Genomic DNA, 14755 nt, shown 5'->3' with positions numbered 1-14755 from the left:
TTCGCACCCAATTAGCTTCTTCAACTCAAAGGGATAGAGAAGGAAAAACGCAGAATTTTATTCATAAGGTTCAATGGAAAAAAAAAAAAAAAACATACATGGGGTTGCCTATTTATAAATAAATAAATAATTAAAAAAAAAAACCCTGAACCTCAAAAGTCGCGTCATGTGCGCATAATAAGACTTAGAGATGAAGTAACAAAAATAACAAGTAATCAACGCAATCAAAACCGTTCATGATGCTTCTAATAGCAATAATAACCAAAACTTAAAATCCTAGATCATCTAGGGTAGTGGGCCCCGATCATGAGATCCAATGGTGGGATCCACATGATGATCGGGTCCACTCCAATGATCCATAGCACAACCTCCTAGCTAAGAGGTCCTCCATAGATGTCGTCGTCGATCCAGATCGATAGTGGGGCCTTCCTCTTTGAGTATGTGCGTAGGGTGGGGGGAGTGCGTGTGCGCATGATGTCCCCATCAGTAAAGGTTAGATCTTGTCTCTTCTTCTTTTTATTTTTTCTTTCTCTGTATATCTAACATGTAGTCAATGGTGCATCAAACCATTCTTTGATAAGAACGTTGTCTCTGTCAATTAACCTACTGAAAGTCAACCAAATAGGGTCCTAATCAAACATAAGCAAGAATGATTTAGTGGATTAGGCCCCCATTGCATATGAATGCAACAAAAGAAGATGAAAAAAAGAAGAAGGTAGTAATGGTTTATCTCTTCTTCGAATATTTCCCAAAATGGTCCATTCCACTTCAATTCAGTGAATCCCACTTAAATATTATGTTTTGATCCTCAAAATAGGCCTAGATCTAATCTAAAATTAGTTTCTCATAATAGTATACATATCCTCTAGTGTGCATCTAACTCATACGTATTCTAACAATAATTCCTCACCTAGAATAGAGAGGAATTTCTTCTCTAATTAGATTGGCCAAAAGGACATCATATATGATGAGGACATTCAAGCATCATACCAGAGGAGGAGGGCTAAGCTAGTCTCCTTATGGCTAGACAACCATTACATGAGGCCCACTCGGCCCGATTCATATTCCTAGCCACATTAAAGACCCCACATGCACGTTCATGCATCTTTGAAAACCACACACTAGGAAGATGCACGTGAGCTGCATATAAGAGCTTGATGGACACATCAGACCGTTGGATTGGGTGGACACAATCGAACCGTTGGATCATCATCAGACATCTTGATCATAGACCCCTATGGGCCACGAAATAGTTTAGTTGTTTAGATTGTTTACATGCTTCGTTATTTTTGGTATACCTTATATTTGTGTTGAGATTAGGGAGTTAGGAACAACTTTAAAATTATTAAGCATATTTATGTTGAGAATCTTATCTGAGAGCGTCTTTTTGTAAAAGGTCTTTTCTGGTATTATAAAAGAGAGATTGGTGTGTGAAGCCCTAATGTCATTATTTTGAAAAGAAAAAAAAAGTTGTGTTTTCTCTTCTTCATTTGATTTGAAGAATACTCCATGTGATTTGGAGCTTGAGTGTGGTGTGATTCCATTCTCCATTCAACGGATATGCGAGGCTTCCATCCATCATCTTCCTTTTCCCTTCCTTTCTATCCAAAAGATATATTTTTTCAAAAACTTCATCTCTCTTCTTCCCTTCCTATCCAAGACTATCCAAATCATCTTTTTCTGCAACTTTTCATCATCCAACTTTAAGCCCAACCAAAAGCAACCATTGAGGACCCAAAAACCCTAGCCAACGACCCACACGTGCGAGCCCCTAGGCTGACTGTATGAACAACCGCTCAATCATTTGATTTCTCCTTGCTTCCCCTATCAAAACCCCTTGATTCCCCATCCATAACCCTACCCTAAACCCTAGATCCCCAATTTCTTATTTTCCCCAGTTTTCTAAAATCTTAATTCCAAGATCCCCAATTCCCATGAACCCTAGTTTTTCAAATTTCAGATTTTTCCCTTCCTAACCTTAATCATAAAACCTATAAATCTGTCTCTTGAGTGTGGAATGTGCCTATGCTAAATTGGAAGTTCTATCATTCCATCGGGCTTAGTTTTAATTGATTTATGTGATATTTTAGCACGCGGGCATTTGATTTAGGTTAAATCAGATTTTATTTCTTATTGTTTACTCTTAATTACTTGGCGGGTCATCATCTTTTATTAATTGAATTACTTTATGGACTCTTTCATAATATCCACGTTGCATGCTAGCATTAAATCATGTGTCCTGCATCAAATTTGGCATCAGAGCCATAGGTTTATCATAGGATTTTTGTGTTGCACTTAGGTTAGAGTCACATCTGGGGTAGAACTTACATCTAGGGTTATTAGAGCATACATTACATATAGAATCTAGGGTCATATTACAGATTTTTACTTCTAGTTTGGATTGTTCCATTGCTGAATTTTCAGCGTAGTAATCTTAGGTTGTCACCTTACTGAATTTTCAGTTTGGTACTCTCAGATTACCATCCCGTTAAATTTTTAACAAAATATTTGAGGGTGACGGCTTGCTGAATTTTCAGATTAGTGTTTCTAGTGTGTCCAGTTTGATCTCTAGGTTAGTTTTGACTTAGTCATAACATTACCCTAGGATTTAGGTTTTCCCCTAAGAGTTACCTTGTGTATGTTCACTCGTTCTGGACGTAGTTTTGGCCTACATTCCACTATGAATCTAAAACAGATTGTCGAGGCTCTTAATGTTATCAACAACCGTCTGACAGCCATTGAAGCACACAATAGGGACCACCGTGACTCAATTGACCGTGCCCAACGCACGTGTCAATCGGCTTGAAGCCTCCATTCAAGCGAACCTCGACACTGGGAAAGATGTCCAATCACAAGCCGGAGATCAAATTGAAGGAGTTGAGACTATACCATTTGCAATTGTTAGCTTCACCTTAAGCTAGATTTTAGAAAGTGGTGATTGGCATAGGAATTCAATTTTCCACACTTATGCTAAGTGTGGTGGCAAAAACTGTAAGGTGATCATTGATAGTAGCAGTTTCATCAATGTGGTCTCTGCTAACACCGTGGACCACTTAGGTATGCTAGTTGTTCCTCACCCTCAGCCCTATCGAGTCTCATGGGTTGATACATCTTCGATTCCGGTTTCTCAGTGTTGTCCCATTCCCATCCAGTTTGGTTCCTATATGGACATGTTGTGGTGTGATGTTTTGCCTATGGATATAGGCCACATCATTTTGGGCAGGCCTTGGTTGTATGACAGAGATGCAATACTATTTGGTCACTCGAATACATGTTCGTTTCTGTATGAAGGCAAAAGGATTGTCTTGAAGCCTCTCCGGCCCAAAAGCACCCTGGAAAAGGAGGACGTCAAGAAACGTGGTCCTGAAGCAGTTTGACACTGATTTAACATGATTTATAGGAAAAAATGATCGAAAATATAAAAAAATGCTCATCGGATTGAACATGTGGGATATATCACACTACTTGGGTGTTTCATATCACATAGGATACAGGATATATCGTGAGATATATCGACCGATATCATCGATACTTAAAACACTGCCTCAAACAAGTTCAAGCACTTCTTGGGCTTGATCAATCTCACCAACCATTGATGAGATTGGGCACCTTTACACAGGGGTGCGGATGGAGCTACATTGCAAGTGAAGGATGCAAGGAGTGGTTTACGCTCAAGGTGAAGGCTAGTACGGGAGATCTTCAAGGTGACTTGACAGAATACAAGTTAATGTGGGGATTGTTGTACGGATGCCTTGGATTCTGCACAGTCCGGGAGTTGAAGCAGGGCTTTGTCGGTCCAACCTATGGAGTACATGTTTTCTCAGAAGCAAAGAAGATTTTGTCGGTCCAACCAACAGTTGTTGTTGATCGGACTGACAGTCACCGACGGTTCGACCAACGGACCGACGCAGTTGCGCGGTTTACGTAAATTAGGGTATTTGAAGCCTAATAGGGTTATGGCTTATAGAATACGAGTGTTTTCTTTCAAGAGGGCAAGGGTTTTGCGAGTTGAGAGGGTTTTCTACACTTGTAAGGGCTTGGAAATGGATTTTCTCAAGGAGCTAGGGTTTTTCCTAGGTGTGCATTGCAAGGAGAGATCAGGTTGCTTCTGTAATTGAAGAAGGTGGGCGGTGTAAGGTTTTGATTATAGTAGAGATCTTTGTCACTTTGTGCCGTGGTTTTTCCCCGCAAGGGTTTTCCACCTAAAAATCATGTGTTTGTGTTTTGCTTTGATTGGTTGTTTCTGTTTGATTGTTCTATCTTTGTTGAATGTGCTTCCGCAAAGCGCGGGATTGGTCATGGTATTAGATTCAAATTTCTAATATCTAGGGTTAATCCGGGTTTGTTGCGGGCTCGGAATTACAACAGTGGTATCAGAGCCAAGCCAGATTCATGACAAGAAAGAAGAAAGGAGAAGGAAAGGAGGGAAGAAGAAGAAAAGAAGACAGTTTTGAGAAGGCACTTTTGTGTGTTAGGGCACCAAGCCCTAACACACATTTTGTTACTAAAGAACATCTTTACATACTCCTGAAGAGCATGAAAAAACTATGTACACAGCACACCCACACAAACATTATATAAGTACATTGCATTACATCATCTTTCCATAGCATGCGATTGCTTGGGTTGGTTCTCAGTTCGATCTTTCTATAGTTTGATTCGGAAATCGCCGTTGGAAGTCATGCCGAAGTACCCATTCCACTCTTGGTTCTATGGTGCCCTGATTAAAGTTGCAACTTTCGTTTGGCTAGTAGGTGAGAAAATGATGTGTATGGCTGATGTGGAGTTGATCGATCATCTTTTTATCGATTGCCCTTTTGTGCAAAAGGTGTAGGCGTGCGGTCTTGGAGTCTTCAATACTTCGTGGGTGATGCCGAAGTCTGTTGAAGACCTCCTTTGGGCCTGGCACGGGAGGAATAGCGAAGGGAAGGCGATGTGGTGGCTTGTCATGATGGTTATGTTGTGGATGATTTGGGGGGAGCAGAATAACTGTTATTTAGGAGAGGATCTGAGGAGGAGGTGATAAGGAAAATTAAGTTGGAAGTGGTGGGTTGGGTGCCCAGCTTGAGGGTTGGGGCTATTTTTTAATCCCTGTCTAGCTTTTGCTTTGGCAGGTTTTCTTAATAAAATTTTGTTATCTTTCAAAAAAAAAAAAAAGCTCCAGTGCTCTTGGAGCATAAGTTATAATGCTCCTAGTCATCCAGATTGTTCATTATATCCAATGAACTCATGGGATACCGTGCAACATCACACCAATCTAATAAATATTAAACATTTGATTCATGGACTTTAATATTGACGGTCAAGATTGTTTACACAAAAAATAGGTCCAATAAATAATTTGATCCATCTATTTCTTAGAGCCATCATGAATTACTTATGAGCTTAAGGAATCTTTTTTGTTAGGCAATTATAAGCATATCATCTATGGTTGGAAAAGAGATTGTTAGAGAAAAAAAAATCAAATCGAGGATGGATTGGATCGTCTAATCGGTGCAATTTTAGCATGATAGTCCATAAAATATGTTCTGGAGTGAATAGGCAGTTAAGATTGATTGATTGGACTGTCCAAGTGAATGGATGCAACTAGGAGTACTATAACTTATAGTTCTCTAAGAGCACTGGAGCGTTTCTCATTTCCGTATATTTTACTCTTTTAGATACATTCACGAGCACACTTTTTTTTTTCTAATTACGAATTCTTTTTTGATATCTAGTTGATATCTTTTAGATGCTCACTAATTGCTTTGCGACTTCGTTCTTGTCAATTTACAGTTACAGAAATGTTTTTGTTCGAAGTTAGAGAAAATCAGACCTCCTGAAAGTAACCTTGAATGTCTTTCTTTAATTTCAGGTTCTTCCATCTTTAGAGGAGAAACATGACGATGATATGTTAAGAGAACTTGTGAAAATGTGGTCAAATTACCGAGTCATGGTCAAATGGCTATCAAGATTCTTTGGTTATCTTGACCACTACTTTCTTCAATCACAGGAGCCTTCTACAATTTATGACACTGGCATTTGTTGTTTCTCTAATCTGGTAAATATTCCATCAGTACTGTTATTTATCCATATTTTTATTGCCCCATCATCTGTCAATTGTTCTATCCTTTAAGATCAAGAATCTTTAGTTCTTCGCAGTTTGCATTGTCTTTCTTTTTCTTATGTAGAGAATTGTTAGCTGCATACCATCAATGTGCAGTAACAATCATTCAAGTGCTTGATGTGAGGAATAAAAAGACCATTGCACATTCCTGTTCAAGTCCAGTGTTAGGACTATCTCATTGGCCTGATTTTCAGGGCATGACCCGTTATGGCGTGACTCAATGAGTCTTGAAGGTGATCTACTCGTGTACACAAATGTGTGCAGTTAATGTTCCTCTCTTATGTATCAGGAAGGTGTTGCTGTCCATTGAATTGTTCAGGATTGCTTTTAATCATATCCTTTTCAGGTCTGCCAAGAGTTAAATGCCAAATTCAGAGATGCTGTTAAATCCTTGGTATGAGGAATCCTGTATCTTAAATGTAGAACTAGTCCCTTTCATTCAAACTCGGTTCACAAAACACTTTAATGTTTCAGATTAATCAAGAGCGCAATGGGAAGCAGATCGATCAAGGCCTAGTAAAGAATGTTCTGGATTTCTTTGTGGATATTAGTAAAGGATGTAATTGTCCTGAGAAAGATATGGATTTCTACAAGGACTTTGAATTGGCAATGCTTGAAGATACCACTGCTTACTATTCTCAAAAGGCTTCAAAATGGATTTCTGAAGATTCCTTCATGGAATATAAGTTAAAGGTCATTCCGGCTTTATTAGAATCTTCAAGTTTTTATAAAGGGAAACCTATCTACACCCACAGCGCACCATGATCGATGGATGCACCCACCCTTTCTACTTTTGGTTATGCATTGGTACAAAATGATATCTTCTTTCCAGTAATAGGAAACAAAATCGTTGACATTAGCCAAGGTGGAAGTCAATATCAATTCCCTTTAAAAAAATGAATGTATGCTTTTAGTACCAATCAGGAACATGACTTTTTCCTTTTTGCGGAAATTCTCAGGTCAAGCAATGCCTGAATCAGGAAATGGAGCGAGTTTCCCACTACTTGCAGCCTAGCAACCAGGAGAAATTACTACAGGTGTGTTTTAGTTTATTTGATTCCCTACTATCAGAAAATGGTCTCTTTATTCTTTATGGGTTGGTATTATCAGAAAAGTTTCATGATTCCCAATGGGACTTGTTGCAAACCTATGGAACATTTGACAAGGAAACATTTCCGTTTCAGATGCTGATATTCAGTGTCAAACATAGTCTTTTAAAACTCAGATTTGATTACAAATCCATCCAAATAATTAAAATACCAGGAGATTATATTTCAATGACATATTGTAATAATTTAATGCAAAAATCCTGAAAATAAAGAATAATGAGGTCTCACATGCAACTTGTTGGTCAATAAGTATCACCCAACTAGCACATAGTTAGCATCGTGTCATGTGTGAATGACATCTGAAGGTTGGTCCCTTGACGAAGATCATCTAGATAAAAAATCAACACTTGCTTGGATCACATTGATGGCTTTCCATTGTTTTCTATGGTGCGGCCCACTGATGAGTGGATTGGCCTGATTTTTTGCATCACGTGTTCTTCATAGTGGAGCCAACCTTTTGGGATGAGTTGGATGTTCCATGCTGTTTGCATGTTCAGACTTATGAGCTAATTGGATGGTAACTTCATCACCCAAGTAGTTGTGTGTGAGACATTGTAATGAACTTTTCAGTCTTTCTTCCACCAAAAGAGATGGAAGTAAGCATGTGTTCCTATTGCTGCAGATGAGATTATGTATCAAATATCTCCAGCCATCCATTGATAGGGGACAATGGGCTGGGTTGGGGCTAGCCCAGGCTGGGCCTAGAACAACAAGGCCAAGCCGGAGCCCAAAAAAATGGTTTGGCCCAGGCCGATCCTATACAACCTGGTCCGACCCAAAAATTGGCACTTGAACTTCCTAATATCCATTGATCAAGTGGGCCACACTTGCACATATGACACATGTACATATGAAGTTGGGTAGTGCCAAGCTGAGCCAGGCTAGGTCAGGCTTCTTTAACTTGAGCCCCAACATGAAAATTGATTGGGCCATGCATACGATGCCCAAGTCCGGCCTGCAAGCCAATCTAGTTGGTCCAAGCCCTTTGCAAAGCCAGGTGGGGCAGGCTACCTGGCCCATTGCCATCCTTATCAATTGATGGTAATCAGTGGAATCCCCATGTGGAGGAAATTTTAAATTATGATGCAAATCAAAAGTTCCATGCGCATAGGATTCCCACCTGCAAACACAGTCTCATTTAGCAATGAAAACACCTGAGTCTTTCTTTTTAATTTGTTTAAACTACTCCATTTTTATTTTTACTTATAATTTCTGTTACAGGTTGTGAGATGGGAGTTGGTGCTTGTACATGCAACTGAATTACGTAAAAAGATGCAGTCCAAGTAGCATGTCCTGCTCGAGGTATGCTTCAATCTGGAGCATGTTTGTTCAAGTCTTGTATGTTGTAACTGAAGCATCTTTGTTTGAGCCTTGTATGTTGTGATTCCATACACCAAAAATTTCAATACAAGGGATCAAAACCGCCTAATGTTGACTGTAGAGTCATCATGTGTGGAGACCTACCCAAAGCATATCAGATGAGGGACCCACCATGCTAGCAAGGAGTAGTCTGCCTCACCTATCTACTCTGTTTTTTGTAATTCGGGTGTGAGCAATAATGGATAATCCACTCCTGAGCTGTCTTTTGTTTGATTCTTGCTAATGCCTGACCACTCGTCAGGTTGGCTGCACAAATGTGAGAAGAATTAACTAACTTTAAAAGTAGACAAGCGAACCATGCTCGATGCATGTGCGGCCCACCTGATGTGCATTTCTCTTTTGGTATTGCTGCTCATGTATATTTGGACTGACCCCGTCTATTGACCCTTGCTTGTCATGATTTCATCAGGATCTACTTCCATGATGGGAGCGCCTATTGCTTCAATATGGAATTCTGGGAAGAGCCAACTGCATACAGATGATCAGGGAGATCTGAGCTGTTCACCATATTGGTTAAAGATTTTGGATGTTATCTACTGATCAGATTTAGGATACAGATGATCTGAGCATTCTCTTGTACAGACCAAGTTGATATCACTGACAGTAATCATGCAGGAAAAGGCATGTACATATGCTAGAAGCCAACCATAGTCTCTTTGAGGATTGAATGATTGTGAAACTATAAGATGGTGGAGAGTTGAGACTGCACAGTTTTTTGGCAAATACTAGCTGTTATCTGTGTTTCAATCACAAATGAGAATGATTTTTTTTTGTTGGCATCTTTCGGGTTTGCAATGACATTCTGAGCTGGTGAAATGATATTAGTACAGATGTTTCTATTGTATTATGACAGAGCAACCCTCCCACCGCATACACGCTGAGATAGGCTTACCCACATGGTGAGAATAATGAGTGGAGAGGGAGGGAGGGAGGGAGGGATTCAAGTCATCAATATCATATTCACATTTTCCATGAGTTACAGGATAACCATCGGTCAGGTCATAATTAGCTTACATCTGAGCCATAAAGGACGCCCTGAACCTTAAGATGTCAGCGTAGACAAGTTTGGAACTTTTATCTTTAGAAGAGACAAACAACCTCTGAAATCCTGAAATTATTATATTAGAGGGCATTAATCGAAATTATAGGGCAAGTCTGAACTAAAGAACCTGCGGTCCAAAAACTGTAAATGATCATTTCCCCAAAAAAAAAGGCATTAAATCCATTTCAGAGTCAGATAACACACATAAGGTGTTCAAGGTGACTGTAAGTGGAACATAAAAGTCAAACAAGGTAAAGAAAATCCAAATCCATAGCTTTCCATTTCCTAAGGGTTGCAGGTTACCTGTCCTTGTTTTAGTTTCCATCCATCCAAGCACCCCATAAAATAAACATGGAAAGTGCATTTTTATTTCTGTGCTTTAGCATGGAAATGTCATTTCCATTTCCATTTGTTTTTCTCAGATCTTTTCCCCCTTTCAAAACATGCTTACAGAAGTATATAATTTAGTACGAAAATGAAAGAACGGATGTACCGAAGAGTCCGATTTAAGATTATTTACATTTAATATCCACATTCAGTTGTCTGAATAGAAATATGGTGTCTATCCTTCATAGAGCTTGCATATCTCAGGTCATTCCTGGTTATCTTTGATCAAATCGCAGCTGGTTCTCATGCACCGAAAGTAACTCATATTTTACTATCTGCCATTAAAATGACATAGTCAACAAATACCAATATCAGATGAACCCAGATTGGTTTGTTCTACATTTGTAGGAAAAACTACAATATCTGCCTCTTTTACTCTCTGTATAATGTCGTGAAAGGTTTGTTGATTTTGCATAGGATAACACAAGCTGACACGGCACACATGCAAGTGATCCAAGTTGCCCCTCAGGTGAATCGAAATTTGTGTCTAATCCCAAGAATCAAGTGAGTCCAATCAATCGGTAAGCCATCTATGGCCAATGAATGGCTATTCGCCAACTCACTTTTTAACCATGCATTTCTTCATATAGTGGTCAACCTGTGATGAGCTGACAGGCCTTTTTTGTATACGATGGGGCCCACATGATGGACTTGTTGGATCTGGTACATGTGGCACGTTGCCATGTGTGGCTGCATGTAAAGAGTGCAACCTGCATTCGTAGAATTAGCAAACCTCCTCCGTTTAGAGTTGGCAAATCTCTCATGGTGGGGCGAGGCTTTGGATGGGCCGAATTTGAATCGGTCCTTCAGTTTCAGTCCTAACTCCACCCATGAAAATCATTGACTTTCATGTTCCCAGAATTGTGAAGAGCGTCAAAAGAAATTTTTTTTCCAAAATCAGGCTTGGGCCCTGATCCATGGGACTATATAAGAGACCCAAGCTCATCTCATATCAGGCCGGGATTCGAAACTGGATTATGGTAAATATGACACTGAAGCTGTATACAATGGCATTCAATTTTAAAAAATAAAATAAAAATCACAAACCTCTAATAACTACTGTTCACTGCTAGAATGCAAGTAATGAGAAACCCTGTCTTTCTCCTCTTTCAAGCATCCATCAACCTGAGAGTTCCCATTGAAAACCACACAATCATCTTACATAAACATGCCCCAAAAATTCACTATAACTTGTGAGAAGAAAATGAAAAGCATATTTTGGCTGTGTTTGGATGCAAAACTGAATTGAATTCTGGATTTCGTTAGCCTCATTTAGACGTGTTGTTGAGTCATGCGAGTAAGGTTCTTAGTCCTCTCCTTAGATGTTTCTCTTTCTCCTTTTTAAATAAGTCCAAAAGAAAAAACAAATGTGGAAACACAGTTAAGATCACCAAATTGTAATGATGTTTTTTTTTAACCTAGTATGCACAATGAGGAAGCGCCCTTAGGTTTCAGTTTGATTCTTTTTTTAGTTCAAATTAAAAGTAGTGTAATTGCAATTTGGAGTCGGATCTCCCAATGAACACTAAGGCTTTGAAATCCATTAACTTGTGAAATTCATGGATGCATTGGATTTGAATTTAGCAAATCCAATGTCCATAATATAGGAATGAAGCTATAAATCCATGAATTTGGGGTGCATTTATTTTAATAGCAGGGCATTTAGGGGCCGTTTGGATGCCTATAAATGGGCCAAGTTATAAAGGATTTACAGGTAAATCATTTACACTTTTGGTTTGGTTGACCTTTTTTGCTTGTAAATGATTTACAGCATTTACCCTTTTCTCATTCACGGACAAAAAGTTCAGATTTCATTTACTAACTCTTCATTTATAGCCTAACGGTTATAAATGGAAAGATTGGCTCTCCACTTACAGGACTTGAACAATTTTACAGGCTATCCAAACGCAGACAATCATTTACATCTTGAAGCCAAACTAGACATGCTTTAAATGATTTACACATGTAAATCATTTACAGGCATCCAATTGTAAGGAAATAGCTTTTGTTGTTTTGTTTTTTTAGAGTCTCTCATTTTATGGATTTTATCAAGCCTTTTTTTTTCTTCTTTTTTTTGGATGTGCTTCAAATCTATGGATTTATAGGGGGTGTGGATTTGGGAAATTCACAGATTGAGCCAATCCGCAATGAAAAACAATTGGATGAGTTTTGAAATCCATGAATTTCACATATCCCTTCTCCAAATCCCTCACCCAAACAGCCCCTAAAGGAGAGACTAGGATTTGGTCATTCTTTTTTTCTTTTTTTTTTAAACATATGAAAAAGGAAAACTAGATTTAGGTCTCATTTGGATGCAAACTAAGCTGAATTGTGAAAATTCAGTTGGGTGTAGAGGAAATGAAAAGAAGTAAAAGTAAATCTAGTTTTCCTTTTTCATATGAGTATCCATCTTACCTACTATTCAATGAGTAACTGGACCTCTAATTGCATAAGGAGAAAATCTCCTCAATGAATTATTGCAGTTCAATTCAATAGCACATCCAAACATAAAATTACCTTAAGCATGTAATCCGTGTAGGAATCGACAACAATCCAATTTGAGGCCTTCAAGGAGTAGTACTCAGTGGTATCTAAGCATGGATGCTTCAAAGTCATTTGTGTAGCATGTCATGGATCCCATTCCAATCTCCACGAAGAAATCCACGGCATTCTTTAAGAGGGTGCTGTTAATTTTCTCTCCTCGGTACTCTTTATCAATCTATGGAACCAGATTTGTGTGAATCATATGTAATCAAATAAGGAAATATGATTAACATGTGGACATACCATAGAGATTGTGTTGTCTCTGATCTGCTCTTTCATTTCCTGGTAGACCTGAAACTCATAAGAAGATCAAAACTCTTCTAAAACACATCGAAGAAACATTAAAGCTTATGTGGTTTGTACAAACGCTAATCTGGGGCCTAGCAGGAATATGTGTGGACTCCACAAATTGTGCTGGCCAAGTTATCAGGTGATCCACCTATGTAGTATGTTGAATGCAGAGACATTGGTAAATTCTCTTTTCACCCAGATCGATGGGTCAGGGCAGTTTCAAGTAGGTCTCCACCTGATGGATGGCCCGTATCTTGCACACATGTGCCGCGAATCTTCTCTTCAACAGAAATCTCATAAAAATATTAGAGGTGGATGTGGGATTAAGCATTCAATTCCCTCACCAAATCATGGAAGAACCCTAGACCAGTTTCGGTGAGCGTCGGAAGCTTTTTCTTAGGAAGGAAATAATGATCAAGATAACTGAAAAACCGAGCTAACCATCAAACCAAAACTTTGTGATTTGACCACCTTTTCACGAGCTCCTCTAAGAGGCGTTCATCGCACTTCTCTCTCAGAGATGATAACACCTGATGAATCCAATAATGTAGAACTAAGCTGCATTTTGGCCATGCAAGAAAATTGAATTGCGAACCGCTAGAGTGCATAAAGCTATTGATGTTTCCTAGCATTCATAGCAAGGAAGTAGCCCCTCAAATTGCAATTACATTTTGGGCCTGTTTGGTTTCCAATTACATTAGGAAATGGATGTAAATGAGTAATGATATTTACTCTTGTAATTGTGTCGTTACATCACTTATAATGTGAAAGTGTAATGATTACAATTTACTCTTACGTACTTCCTTTACATGTGTATTTGATTCTCGATCTACAAGCCATAATTCATATTTAAAACAAACAAATGAAAATGATAATAATGGCTCATTTACTTTGAATTTGGTAGGAAATTGTAAAACCAAACAGCCTTCTTTCAACTCAATCTTGAAGATGATGTAATTGTAATTCAGATCTTCAACCATTAATATGAATGCCGAGCAGGAGATTAAGCATCAGGGTAGTGTTTGGATGCACAATTCTATTAAATACCATTTGAGTTTACAAATGGTATTTTGCAACTTTGCAATTGAAGTTGATTGTCAATTGCATTTGGTCTGTTTGGTTAGCCAATCATCATATTGTGATTTGCTTTTCATGTCTGTTTGGCAAGTCCAGTTCAAAATGCAATTTGTTTTATCATTACTTAATGTTGAAGATGGCATGGATGCACTTGTTATGTAGCATTGCAAGTTTCATCTTGGCCATCTGATCAATTGTGAAAAAAAAAGGATGGTAGAGATCGGTTACTCAATAAAAGGTTTGACACCTGTCTGATTTTCAGTACAGCCACATCTACAATGTGACCCACCTGATCAGTGGCCAGGATTTTACAATGCCAACAGTTATGGCCTGGAAAATAAATAAAAAAGTCTCAAACCTTGGAAGTGTAGTCTTGAATAATCTCCTTATATCCTTGGTACACTTGCTCCCTGTAGTCATGAGGGGGCTTTTGTTTGCACATGTTGTACACAGTTCTGGTGATTGAAATTAAGGACATACAATCCGTTGATTGCTAAAGAACCATTGATCAGGACTGTTGATTTTGTTGTGCATCACAAAATCAAGCACTGGTGTCTAGTGTTGTCCATCATGATAAAAGAAGGATATACAGAGCAATGGCCCACATTCATTGGGCAAAAACTCACAGCCCCCCCCCCGCCCCCCAATGGTGGTCCACCAAATCAACAGGGACGTGTGCAAGATCCAGGCCACCAAACATTCCCTGGACCAAAAATCAGGACCGTCCACTCACCAGGTGGGCCATATATGTAGCCAGAACATGTGCCTCTGATCACATTCTTTAACCGTCAAGATTTGTTAATCTCAAATTACATATTT

The 14755-nt window shown here is 38.9% G+C and overlaps 1 protein-coding gene and 1 long non-coding RNA gene across 4 annotated transcripts in view; one reads left to right on the top strand and one right to left on the bottom strand.

The window, feature by feature from the left end:
• The window catches only part of LOC131230372 (cullin-1-like), a 39127-nt gene extending 29703 nt beyond the window's left edge, over window positions 1–9424 (top strand). For 2 of the 3 annotated variants that reach the window (XM_058226262.1, XM_058226263.1), the window contains 6 exons: window positions 5855–6040; window positions 6453–6500; window positions 6581–6799; window positions 7066–7143; window positions 8437–8517; window positions 9005–9424. In XM_058226262.1, the coding sequence (XP_058082245.1) occupies window positions 5855–6040; window positions 6453–6500; window positions 6581–6799; window positions 7066–7143; window positions 8437–8502 (597 nt within the window). In that variant the 3' untranslated portion in view covers window positions 8503–8517; window positions 9005–9424. Of the gene's footprint in view, window positions 1–5854; window positions 6041–6452; window positions 6501–6580; window positions 6914–7065; window positions 7146–8436; window positions 8518–9004 lie in introns of those variants that run through there. The other variant, XM_058226264.1, reaches the window with a different exon arrangement.
• An 833-nt stretch (window positions 9425–10257) lies between these two features.
• LOC131230888 (uncharacterized) lies at window positions 10258–14491 on the bottom strand. Its single transcript, XR_009164125.1, has 6 exons — window positions 14295–14491; window positions 13204–13389; window positions 12812–12859; window positions 12542–12743; window positions 11072–11149; window positions 10258–10299 (listed from the first exon to the last, which is right to left on the bottom strand). It is a non-coding gene; the product is annotated as an uncharacterized LOC131230888 (long non-coding RNA).
• Window positions 14492–14755: the final 264 nt, after the last annotated feature.

This window comes from Magnolia sinica, chromosome 17 (genome assembly GCF_029962835.1).
Source record: "Magnolia sinica isolate HGM2019 chromosome 17, MsV1, whole genome shotgun sequence".
Lineage (NCBI taxonomy): Eukaryota > Viridiplantae > Streptophyta > Magnoliopsida > Magnoliales > Magnoliaceae > Magnolia > Magnolia sinica.
The sequence above is the reverse complement of the archived record's forward strand: the minus strand, read 5'-3'. Positions and strand labels throughout refer to the sequence as shown.